This window comes from Poromitra crassiceps (genome assembly GCF_964638095.1).
Source record: "Poromitra crassiceps genome assembly, chromosome: 2".
NCBI classification, from domain to species: Eukaryota; Metazoa; Chordata; class Actinopteri; order Beryciformes; family Melamphaidae; genus Poromitra; species Poromitra crassiceps.
Window position 1 is genome coordinate 38,481,482 of NC_139624.1, and position 13,585 is coordinate 38,495,066.

Sequence of the window (13,585 nt, forward strand, 5' to 3'; positions counted from 1 at the left end):
TGCTTGGGAAGATAAAGGAGCATTACTTTTGGGCAGCAGGTGGTGTAATGAGTAGGGGGATTACAGCGGGCCTAAGTAGTAAGTACAAGCCCCAATGGCAGCAAGCATCCACCCTGCTGAAGTGTCCTTGAGCAACACACTGAATCCATTCTCTACCAACTCCAGGGCTGCTGCTCTGTTGCTGATCCTGACCTGACCTCATCTACTTTGGGGATCAGTAGAGCACCACACACAAAAATGTACTCATTTATCCATGTTCTGAGTAACTTTCACAAAATGAAACCCATTTTTATTATGATTATTATTATTTTATGATTATTATGATTATTATTATATATATTTTAGAGTACCACACACAAAAATGTACTCATTTATCCGTGTTCTGAGTAACTTTCACAAAATGAAACCCATTTTTATTATCATTATTATTATTTTATGATTATTATGATTATTATTATATATATTTTTTTTTACCCCTAATTCCTCTTTCTTTTTCTTTTTTAGGTTCGGTTAAACTTTATTGTTTATTGTCATGGGTACAGTACACAGTTGCTTCATATAAAACATTACATAAATCACAAAATAGAAGCATTTGAGACAGTGTTAAGGCTTCAAATAAAAACAAAACAATCCTAACAGGACCTTTTACATTGACAACATGACGGCTTAGTCAAGAGACTGTAGGAGTTAAAGTGCTCAGTGATCAGTGCTTGTGTTGCACTAAGATTTAGACCTAGTAGTATCCCAATTCAGCTGACTGTCAAGTGCTGAGTGCTAAATGCTTGTGTGTTTGTTGCACATTGCCATAATCTCACAACAGCAACATGTCAGCTAATTCTTTCCATCATGTGAAAAATACATTTTGGAAATAAAGTCATATATCTAAGGTATTTCACCTGATTAAAGCCATTATTTGCGGAGCAAACACCTTAGCTGAGGCTCCAACTCAACAGACCATGAGTTAAGAGGGACTGCTGCTGATTGTGGTGATAAGAGTAGGACTATTTACTGTCGAGACAACAGGGAAGCAGCGTGATGCTATGTTATATTCGTTTGGCACTTTGCCTGGAATTATGTGACGTTTCAAACTTATTAACGAAGTGAACTTGTTCTACTTTTATAATAAGACTTACAAATCATGTTTTTACTCCATGCCAAGGAATCAATATTATTTGTTGCGGCTTTCATTAATTTGACTCTGTACGTGTGTGTGTGTGTGTGTGTCTGTGTCTGTGTGTGTGTGTGTGTGTGTGTGTGTCTGTGTGTGTGTGTGTGTGTGTGTGTGTGTGTGTGTGTGTGTGTGTGTGTGTGTGCGTGCACGTGCGTGCGCGTGCAGACATACCAGGTGGGTCTGAACTTTGCCAGTGAGGAAGAGGCCAAGCGTTTCCGTGCCCATGTGACAGAGCTACTGGGGAGAAGACAGAGGAAAACTGGTACATACTTACCTGCCTACTTACCTACAAACCTACATTGACTACTTACCCAATTTCCCCTCTGCTTACCTAACTCACTGCAAAAAATGACAAGCTTCATAGTGTTTTTTGTTCGTTAGTTTGCTTTTCCTTGCCTTCAAAAATGATCAAGCTTACTTCAAATCAAAATATCTTGATATGCTTGGTGTCAATATAAGAAAATAATCACTTGTAAATTTGTCAATTTTTGCAGTGTTCAGCCACCTAGAACCAGGCAAAAAGGGTCTGATATACTATATAAAACATTAATAAATTTTGTAGTGGCATTTGATTCACCTGGGTTCATTTGAATCACCGTATTAAAGTTGAATGTATTGGCAACTATGTCATTTTTTCTTCTTCTTCTTTTTTGCCTGGGTCTGTTCTCTACATGTACACCATCCTTGATTCCTCTCCTTGAATTGTGACCCGTTCTTCAGATTCCTTTAAGCTCTTAATAATAATAACAACAGTTTCAAACCTGAAAATCTCTAACCCTTTCTGCAAACACTCCCTCAGCTCCAGCCATTCAGGTGCTCATGTGAAAGAATATAGAGACAACAGTGGAATAAGAAAAAGGTTTTTCAATTTTGTCCTGCTATAGTATCTATTTATCATACTGTATATATCTATATTATGTATCTAATGGCAGCTGCACATTTCAAAGCCATCTTTACAAAATTCTCTCGTTTTTGGTGCTGCAAGAAAGCCTTTCAGATGGATTTTTGTTGGCTTTTTACCTGTTCTCTATTGCACTCCATTACACTAATTGCCCCAAGGACAGCACTACAATTTCAGGGTAAAACCAGCTGCATCTTTGGTGGGGATGACATGTTTACTTGTGGGTGTGTCTTTCTTGAATTGAACGCAATTTAATTGTTGAGTGAACAGCATGACCATTAAAAGGTGTTAAATGTTTGCTTTATAAGCTAAAAAGTACATTGGGTGCCAATGATAATTAAAGATTTTTATTTTTATTCCTAATACATGTAGCTGGCAGATGCATGGTTTTCATCCAGCACCAACAATTCATTTTTGGGACAGCGTAATTGGGTCCAAATTTCTCCAAATGTTGTTGCAGTATGCATCCTGCGAAGGGAAAAAGAGCTGTGACTCTTGTGTACACCTCTGTTCATCCTAACTCTGACACTCACAGGACTGAGTCTTAACTTAACTCTGAGACTCACAGGACTGAGTCTTAACTTAACTCTGAGACTCACAGGAGACTCACAGGACTGAGTCTTAACTTAACTCTGAGACTCACAGGAGACTCACAGGACTGAGTCTTAACTTAACTCTGAGACTCACAGGACTGAGTCTTAACTCTGAGAGTCACAGGACTGAGTCTTAACTTTAAATCACATTTGTGCACACGTGCGGTACAAACGTTACTTACATTTCTAATTGCCACTCAGTCTTTAGACTTTCATCATTATGTTGCTTGATTAAGATCAACTATCTTTTCTTCTTCTGTGGGTCATTTCCTGACCTACTGACTGCGTTGTTGTCTTCCATCTTTTTCTCTCCAGCCCTCTGCATTTGGTGCCTAATCTTAGCTATGAAGCCGCTACTCTTTGACCCTCAGCCAATGGAAAACTCAAGCCATCAGTACCTTGATGTGTGCGTGTGTGTGTGTGTGCGTGTGTGTATCTGTGTGGTTGTGTTTTCTTCTCTCAGCTCTGCGAGTAACTCTTTTATTAACAGGCTGTGTGCTTCTCCTAAATCTAACCACCTCTCGTACGACTCGGTCATTGGTGTACAGTACTATAAGAAATACATATACGAAAAAATACCAGAGAGAAGCGTGTTTATTGCCCTCTTTTATAGTGTTTTGCACCTCTGAATGTGCACGCGCATACAGCATTAGAAGTCATGTATGTGTGTGTTTGTGTGCATGAGTGTGATTTTAGTCTATGCAGCACTCTAACATAAGACTTTGCTTGCCAATTATTCCAAAGAATCTGTCTGTGCAGCGCTTGCACAACCCCGCCGATCCCTGCACTTGCAAATCGATAAAATCTCTTCTCTTTGTACACCTGCGACCTGACGCACTCACACACATTCGCTTCTCACTAACACATGCACACATGCCGAGCACAGCAATGTAATGATTTCACTTGTCTGTGTTCACAGAGAAGAGACGCGACCCTCCAAATGGTATGTTATTCAATATTTATCATATTCAATAACTGCAGTGATGAACAGGAGAGGAGTGTAAGATCGGCATCAGACCTCTGTCAGATGGTCAGTTACAAATAACTCTTTGCGGGTTTTTATTTATTTCAATATGCTTTGTGTGCCAGATGGGAGGGGTTTATCGCATCAGTATAAAGGGCAGTTTAGAGTACAGCGATTTATGGTCATTGCGACCGACCATGATCACATTCCATCGTCGGTGATAACGAAGTGTTTATACTTCCAGCGACGGGCGATATGCCAGCGTTGCGATGAACATTGCGACCATCGTCAAGACTTCATCTGGATTCAACTTTGACCCCATCGTTGGCTCCGTTGTCATGACAACCACCATTTTTTTCTCTCCTACTGCAGTTTCTGAAGCCACTAGTTAGCTAGCTAGTTGAATTAACAATGGAAGAAGATCACATATTTGTCGAAAACTTAATAAACACAATGACACGATTCCAAAAGCCTTTGGGCTAATGACCAGGCAGATTATAAAGATGCTGTTAAAAAGGCAAATGCCTGGAAAGCGGACATTCTCAACACAGACGGTCAGTAACAGCTAACACATTGTTAGCATGGATATTCATACAGCATGTTAGCAAGCAGATAGACAGTTTTGTAATGTTGCAATCAAAATGGTAACGTTATACCTTTACTGGCAGCTTCTCTGTCTGTCCGTCCGGCATTCATCCATGTGAAAATATCACAACACATCCTGCTCTGCACCTCTGCAATGCGTTCTCCTATCGCCTAGGTGTTTATACTTTTTACGAGCGACAGCGTCCAAAATCAGTGTCGAGCGATTCTGGAATGGACAAGAGGAGGGGTTCAGCGATGCCCGTCAGGCTATGATAAATCGCTGGACTCTAAACGGCCCTTAATGCTAGCCTGGGTGAACCCAGCCTTCAACGTGACGTCACAGACTATGTCTGTAGCATAAGTTTCAGTAAATGGAGGTCGTGTGACATCACAGACTATGTCTGTAGCATAAGTTTCAGTACATGGAGGTCATGTGATATCACAGACTATGTCTCTCTGTAGCATAAGTTTCAGTACATGGAGGTCATGTGATATCACAGACTATGTCTCTCTGTAGCATACGTTTCAGTACATGCAGGTCACGTGGAGGCTAGGTTTACCCAGGCTAGTATAATGCAGGTTGTGTCTGGTTAGTTGTCAGCTGCAGAAAAGCACTAAAAATTTACCGTACTCTGATACTTTCCTTTTTTTATTTTATAAAATACTTTACTGTTATTGTGGAAACCTTCTGGCTGTCATTGTATTGTCTTATGGGCTAAACACTAACCATCTGGCACATAGGAATATCATAATGAACACTAAAAAACTTGATTAGAAATTAAATGTATTAAAATTCTACCCAGTTATAAATCAGATTGACAGTGTCAAAGAAGTGGTGCAATCGCATATTGTCCATACGGTTACACTGTTACTTATTCTCTTTAGTGATGGTGTTAATAATAATATAATGCGTTGAGCCTGAATCAAAGCCCAAGGGTTAATCTGGAGAAGGTAGACCCATATGATGTGTAACCCTGCCTGAGCTTCTAATGGCATAGATGTCTCTCACTCTACCGCTCTCTCTATCCTGCTCTGGCGTCTTAAGCACGTATTCAGGGTCATGTTACCCTCCTCACCACCCCCTGCCCTGACTATAACCATTAAGGCCATTAGAAACTAACTGATGATGGAACGGTGTGGATAAGAAAGCCTGGCAACCCCCATTAGCTAAATATCACACGCACGTGCACGCACACACACTAGAACATTTCTTTGAGTGTTTTTAGGATTAGGTGTACAGTATACTTCTCTGAGCTTGTTTAGAGTCGGACCTCGTAGAGTTGAGGTTTATAAATGGTTAACATAGAAGGAACGTTGAATAACAACTAATTGTTCAGGTGAGAGAGAAAAAAGCTAGATGTTATAAAAATGTCATCTCATGTGGAAGTAGGTTCCCGTTTCACAAATCCTCGCTCAGTCCTTCCTTGTTCCTCTCTGATGGTAATGAAGCCAAAGATGATATACATTGTCTGTTTTATTGTTTAATAAATTATGTCAACTGGAAATTTCGCATGGAGACTCTGGGGATGCGCTATGGGCGCAGTTATGGAAATGTTTGTATGAGTACAGGATTACAGCAGCTCCTTATTCCTCCTCATCACCTTTAATAAGTACTTTCATGCTGCTGGATCGCTTTCTCCTTGAGAAGGTTGTGTAGAGCTGGCCATGACCTCAGCAAATACTGGCTGAGGTAGGTAGATGCCAACTCTGTCATTCTTTTGCCCTTGACATTTGCTGATGGTAACTGAGAAAGTCAATCTGATGGAACTGCCGTCTGACAAAGGTGAAGGGAAGCTCATCATTTCTGTCATGGTGAGGAATTCTTGGCAGGAAGATCCTTTCACCTTGTTTGTCCCTACAGAAATCTCACATTCAACCACCTTCTGGTGCCAAAATTCCTCTATGCAGGAAAAACCCTGAAGATAGATTCTTAATTAGAGATGTCCTTTTGTGTGTAGAAAAAGGCCCAAAATCAAGTTGACATGCTGTGATATTTGACATGTTACATGTGCCCCTGTCTTTGGCCTGAGAATGACCCAGTATTCAGGTATTGCTGGTAGGTACTACTAGGTCCCTAGACACATAATGATAAAGTCATATCCTAGCTCTACTAGGTCCATAGACACATAATGATAAAGTAATCTCCTAGCTCTACTAGGTCCATAGACACTAGGGATGGGCATTTCTAGCAAAAACACTATTCGAAATTCGCTGGCCAAAGTCGACTTTTAATCGAAATTCGGAAAAAAAAAAAAAATCTTTTTTCTTTTTTTTGTGAGTGAAATGTTGCATTGTCTCCCCTGATTCTAAGTCTAATGCTTTAATAATTAACACATTGACTGCCAGCCGTTTTTTTGTTGTTGCTGTAGGTAGCTTTTGCCAAGCCGTTTTTTGAGGATTCTGGCTCATTTTACAAGAGCCGAGGATTCTTTTCTGCTTGGAGTTTGTCAACACAAAGTTCACAAAAGTACTAATAGAATGTGTGCTTTCTCTGTCTAAAAGAGTTAGTTTGTAGAGTTAGTAGTTATGTATATATTAGCCGTTGAGTACAGCATGGTTTTAGCGTCTGAGAGTGAAAGCTGAGATAATCGCAGTTTTGTGAAATTCAATCAAACAGGCAGAACAGTCACTTTAACCATTTATTTTTGGCATCAGTGAGAGATCAGACATCCAAACAATATAGTTCCGAACGCCCTCTCCTTCAACTCCTCCCTCCGTGGGCGTGTCTAGTGGCTTTCAGCCTGCGTTTGTCACAAGCGAGTGCTCTGCTGCTGCTGCTGCTGCTGCGAGTTTGAGCAGCCTCCCTCCCTGGCAGCGAGTTTGAGCAGCCTCCCTCCCTGGCAGCGAGTGTGGATAGGTCTCACTCGTCTCTTGGGTTTGAGAGCCCCGATGAAGCCCCGTGCGACTCTAGGCTTTATGCTGCCCACCCAGTCCATTTCTGGAACCCCCCACCGCAGCAGCGCGTTCTTCTTGGCTGCAGCGGCCGTCACAAGCTTGTCACCAGTCTCACTGCTTTGCTGCTGTCCTGTGCCTGTCTGCGCGGCCGCTGTTTGAGGAAGTCTGGATGGACTCGCTCGCTTCTTGGAGTTTTGCTTGAGAGAAGCTTTTGCGATTCTGGTCATATTTATGCTGCGTGTTTCAAAGTGTGTTCCACCTGTAATCTATTATGCAAATTTGCAATCCCGCATCGCCAGCAATCAGCGCGAAAACGAAAGCGTTTTCCCCCATCCATTTTCATGAGAATGGCTGGGGTGAGAATGGCGTGACAAGTTAAAAAAATGCTTGCCTTCCTCTAGTCAGGAGAGCACTGTTGCCACTTAGTGGGTCGGTGGAATGGGTTGTAAACGTTCGGTGGCTCCAATAATTATATAAGAGATGTAAAAGGGTTAGATGCACATCCCACGGTCAAAAAAAAAAAAATCATTTTTTTGACGTATTAATACGTCAATGGCAGTGAACCGCTGGATTTTTTTTTACGTATTAATACGTCAGTGGCAGTGAACGTGTTAATAGAAAAAGCTTCTGCTGTGGATTTTTAGCTCAAACAAGCATTGCACCACTGAAGTAAAGAACATGTTACATGACATTGACATTTTCGAAAATAAAAAACAGTTTTGACAATCATGAGTGGTTCATTAAATATTTAGTAGGCTCAGGTCTGAGTGCCAAAGGAGTGCCAAAGTCACCCCCTCTCCCTCTTCATGAGATTTCATCCGCCATTCATTTTTCCATAAACCTTGCTTAAAATGCTTATAAAAAATGTTTTACTTGCTCAAACCAAGCGATTCGACTATACTTAGAATCAGGGGAGACAATGCAACATTTCACTCACAAAAAACAACAAAAAAAAAACTTTTTTTTACTTTTTTTTTTCTTCCGAATTTCGACTTTCAATAATAAAAGTCGACCTTGATAATAACAACGATTATTCGAAAATTCGAAATTCGATGCCCATCCCTAATAGACACATAATGATAAAGTCATCTCCTAGCTCTACTAGGTCCATAGACACATAATGATAAAGTCATCTCCTAGCTCTACTAGGTCCCTAGACACATAATGATAAAGTCATCTCCTAGCTCTACTAGGTCCATAGACACATAATGATAAAGTCATCTCCTAGCTTTACTAGGTCCATAGACACATAATGATAAAGTCATCTCCTAGCTCTGATACTCAGACTGGAGCCAAATGCTCTTTGCAGATCATCTGTAAACAAATGGGAGTGGTGACGAGGATGCGCCATAATTGCCATCAGACAGGTGATACTTTAGCCGTTATTCATAAGAGGTACTTTTGTCACCTATCTGATATTAGATCAGTGGTTTTCAGCCATTTTGGCGCCATGGCATTCGTCCACATGGAAGGATGCAAATGAGGTCGGGTTTATAGCTCAGGTTGGAAGAGAAGCACTAACTCTGCTACGGTTAGGGGTTTGATTCCCACTGGGGCTACACAAACTAAAAAGCTAATAGTAATTTAAGATGCTTGGATAAAAGCTTCCATCAAATCATATTTGTATTATATTACAGTTATTCATTGGTTGGTGTCACCTAAAGCATGTTTGTATAAGCAATGCAAAAGGAACAGAGAGCACCTCTCAGGGTGTATCTGGCCACAGGCGTTGATGGAATTATGTGGGCAAGTTAGATCTTTAATCTTTGGCTCACTTTCTTCCACATCAGGCATCACCAAATGGCGGACCGGTAATTTGGGTTCAGCAGGATAATCTTCACAAACGTGAATCACTTTTATGATTTTTGAAACATAAATGCGTTTTTTTTTACGTGATTTTTAGAAAATGCTTCAAAAGGCATAAAGGTGAGTCACATTCATGAAGATTATCCTGCTGAACCTAAATTACCACTCCCATAAACTTTTGTTAACCACAGACCTTATTTTATGCATTTACTCTAAATGAAATCTGCATTCTAAAACCCCATTGACTTTTCCCTGTAAGATCCAACAGGTGGGACTTCCGCCTTCCGACTACAAAAATACGTCATCCCTGCGGTACTCTATTATTTCTTGGAGTTGACTCAATATTATTATTTTTTTTTTGTCTAAAATACATTAAAAAAACAAAAATTGGCGAACGCTCTGCAGTACCTCTGTGGACCCCCTAGGGGTCACGGACCCCCTGTTGAAGACGACTGCTCTACCACATACCAGTGTTTCATCACTATCTGTTGTGCACTACACTTCATTTGTAATGTGAAAGAGTATCTGCATAAATGGATATAGATTAGAAAACAATTCTCTAAGTCTGTTGACACTGACAGTGTACGGCTTCGTGTTAAGGTTTATAAATGATTAACTTTGAAAGAACAGAGAAATAACATATTGTACAGGTGAGATAGAATCAAAGGATGTGTTTATGGTTTTTTATCTCAAGGCACACACACAAATGTAAACACATTGGATGTACATTCCCTTCCACAAATCCTCACTCAGTCCTTCCTGTTCCCTGTGATGGTGCTTATGATGATGAGGGGAGAGAGAGCTGCATTGTCCTACAAATTGATGCAGGAGAGGGAACTTTTTAAGTCATAACTTCTCTAGTATACGGTATGTAGTTATGGCACACTATCAGTACAGCAGCACTGAATTCTGAAATTATAAGAATAGCGAGATATTATTGCAGCAGAAGCAACCAAATAAGCCCATGATATATACATCAAGATGCAGTAACAACACTGATGCAGTGTAACATAATTTTAGCACAGCGTCAGTGAATTAGAACAGTGTTGGTCTGTGAACTACATGCCCTCTACCCAGCACGCAATGTGGCCTGATGACTCGGACCATATGGGCTACAATTCTGGATGTTGTACACACATACGCTGGTGTGTTTTGTATGCAGCATAAGACATACCGCTCAAGTTTTCACTCTGTGCCCGTGTATGTGTGTGTTTTAACCCATTTTGGGACGACAGATGGCATGATTTGATCCAGCAGGCTTATCAATATTTATGTCTGTACTTGCACCCATGTACGGGTTTTGACAAGAATGTTGATCTTTCATGTAATTTTAACTGAATGTGTGTTGGTGTGTGAATCCGTTTATTTCTAAGGTAGTCCTCCTCGTCCTCCCATAGGAAGATCTTTGTCTTGGATCTTTCTCTTTCTGTCGCTAACTCCTTCTGGCTCTCTCTTACTACAACATGGCTGTGTTCCCCTCTCATCAGCTCATTGTCCTCTGATCCCTCTGTTCTGCCCTCTCCTGCTCCCTGCTGCCCTTTCCTGCTCTCTCCAGCTGCTCTCTTGCCCTCTTCTTTCACCTCTTCTGCCACTCTTCCTCTGCTATCTTTCTTTCTTTTTCTCTCTCACCCCACCATGGTTTAGAAACTCAAGAGATTATCTGAGGATTAGGCATGGATGGGTTTTAATGGTTACGTAAAACCCAGCGATGGAATAATTTGCTGGGATTAGATCCATAGTGTTTGTGTGTGTGTGGGTCTGTATTAGGTGGGTGGAGAAATGAAGAGAGGGACACAATCTGAGCTTGATAATCTACAGCAACAGTACACCCTCCTGAGATGGAAAGACGGCAGTATAGAACATGTTTGCGAAAGAGATAAACAGACAGACCATCAGACGGACGCAGACACGACAGAGAGATGAGAAGAGGGCAAGTGAAACCCATAGAAAGAACAGAACTAAGGCAGTGATGCAAAGAATCGCAGAGGAAGAGTGAATGGCCTTGCTGGATATCTGCCTTCACATCTCAGATGGTTTGTCCAGGGACTCCACTCTTCAAAAGGATGACATAGTACATTGAATAACTAGACTGTTGAAGGGAGTTCATCGGAGTTTTTGTTATTCTCTGTCGAGGTGTTTGGGGCATCTTGGAGGCGTGCGGGGGGGGGGGGGGGGGGGGGCATCCTGGCTCCCAGGTTGCATTAGTAAAGAAAAGAGAGTTGATTCTTCTACGAAGAAGGCTGGAATCAAACCTTTAATGAGACGCTGTTTGGAGTGGGCTTTTCCCCTGCTCAGACAGGATTGTCTCAGAACCTGTTTAGCAAGCAGCCTTTACCTGTGGAGTATGAGAATGTCTTTGGATATGGTGTCTCTGGCAGAACAACGCTCTGGATTTCTGTCCTGATTGAAGCAGAATCTCTGGGATTTGTCCAACATCAGCTCGTTTTTGGCTCATAAAACTACATTGAATTCTTTGAAATATGAACCAGGATCTTGCTCTTTCTGATTCTGACGTTGTCTCCAGCCGAACTTGTTCTCTCCATATTGCCCATGCCCAGTCAGTGTCTACGTTGATGTTTTGTACCACCTTCCTATCCACTCCCTCCGAAGAGATGGGATGCGAGGGCAGAGGGGACGGGGCTGCAGTGGAAGGAGGAGGTGTGGGGCCAGGTGGCTGCCTGTCCACCTTACACTGCCTGGTTCTCCCCCAGGAAGACCTTTACCCTCCTCTCTCCCTGCACGCTGCTCGGCTCTCCCATTGCCCCGATGATGGAGCTTGCACTGGGGTAGGGAAACTGCTCCTCGATGTCAATATAAGCACCTGTGGAGCAAGAGATGGCAGGGGCGTGTGGGACAGAGTGAGAAGGCAGCGCAGTCGGTCAGCCTCACCTTTGCCCATCAAAGCTCACAAAAGTCCCAGTAGGAGTGGCAAAGGTATGTGCTATAGTCAGACCTGTCAACTGTCCCATTTTCCCGGGTTTCTCCTGTATTTTCACCGGACCCCCTCTCCCACCGTGCTCCAGTGTCATCATTTCCCTTCTAAATCTCCTGTATTTCCATTTTTCATTTCTACAGTTATAAAGACAGAGAGAGAGAGGTGAGTGAGAGCGATGCCTCCACCCCTCACGAACAGTGTCAGATGAGCCGATCAGTGCGATCAGACAATAAAACCTAACAAAATAGAAAGGAATCCTTCCAAAAAATGAAAAGGTGAGTCAGAGAAATTGAGGAAGCACCAGCAGCATTTACACTGCCGATGGAACGGCATCAAGAGGCTCAGTGCCTCTCTCTACATGTCCACCCCTTTGCTCTGCCTTTCAAAGAGCATGGTGCAGGTTAGAGACCACTTTGCATTCATATGTGGGGCTTTTATGTAGCAATTAGGATTCTCTTTTGTTTTGTTTTGTTTTGTTTTGTTTTTCCCCCACACATAGCTACATCTAGACTGTTTTTTATAAAGCAGCTGGCAAGCGGGCATGAAAACCCGCAAATCGAGCAATAACACCTGTGACGATTTTAATAAACAATAACAATAAACGTTCCCTCGGATCATTACCTCCGTATGCCGACCGTCTGTCCGTCCATCTCCAACAATATACTTATCTGACTGAGACCATTCTGGAGCCGGCTTACATCAGCTGAGATGGTCGGTCGGCTGTGCGGTCTCATGGTTCTCCAAAATGATATTTCCAAATAGGCGTTATTTTGAAAAACCAATTGCATATTGGGGGTCACCTAGTTACGTTTGACTACTGAAACTATTAAAAACTTCATAAAGTGCCATATTAACCATAGATAGTGCCCAAACTAAACAGAAAGTAAGTGGAAGTAAACTGAGTTTTCTTTTCTCCTGTCAATGCCAAAATGCATTCTGGGCAGTGTCGAATTATCGTACCAGAGGGTCAAAATGCTATTGGTTTTGGTGGTAAATTATCATACAAATATGATCATTATCGTACGTCTGCCAATGCTGATTCTGGGTGTTTTTGGCATGCTGTAGGCTACACATTGACTGTATATTATTATTATTACTACAGTAAGTACAGTAGCCCAAGTGACATCACAGGTGTTATCTGCCCAGATGGCTTTTGTTTTAGCATGTGCATTATAATGCCACCTTTTTCTCCATATTTCTGCCCTGGGGGCATGTTTTAATTTTGTTTTTGTTTTTGGGGGGTATTTTCATAAGAATCTTGAGTCCTAATTATACATTTAAAAAAAATACCTGCACCATGCTCTTTAATTCTTTATTGTTTGTTATTAGACAACACTATATACTTTATTAGAATTTATTGTTACCTGGTGTTGGTTACCGTAATTTAAATATTTATTGTTGAAAGTTACCAAATCAAAGTGCTAAAAATGGCAGTGGCAATCCCTTACTGATTTCATCTGTAGGCCTATTGATATCCCTTACAGAAAAAACACATGAGGTTCACATCTCTTTTGAAACATTTTCACATGTGGAAAACAACATTTACATGTAATCACATAGGTTTCATATGTAATCACATGGGAATTTACATGGATTTCACACATTTCACATGTGAAAATGTTCCAAAACCACATGTCCAAAGCACATGTACATGCATATTTTTGCACATGTGAAGTTCATGTGGTTTTTCTGTAAGGAATAGATTATATTGCCTTTTCAAATATAGCCCTTTATG

General features: G+C 41.4%; 1 protein-coding gene across 2 annotated transcripts in view; it reads left to right on the plus strand.

The window, feature by feature from the left end:
* LOC310793865 (actin nucleation-promoting factor WASL-like) overlaps nucleotides 1-13,585 on the plus strand; it is a 56,446-nt gene that overhangs the window by 23,242 nt on the left and 19,619 nt on the right. Inside the window, exons 4-5 of one of the 2 annotated variants that reach the window (XM_083655757.1) lie at nucleotides 1,337-1,433; nucleotides 3,585-3,608. In XM_083655757.1, coding sequence (XP_083511883.1) covers nucleotides 1,337-1,433; nucleotides 3,585-3,608 — 121 coding nt within the window. The remainder of the gene's footprint in view (nucleotides 1-1,336; nucleotides 1,434-3,584; nucleotides 3,609-13,585) is intronic. The other variant, XM_083655758.1, reaches the window with a different exon arrangement.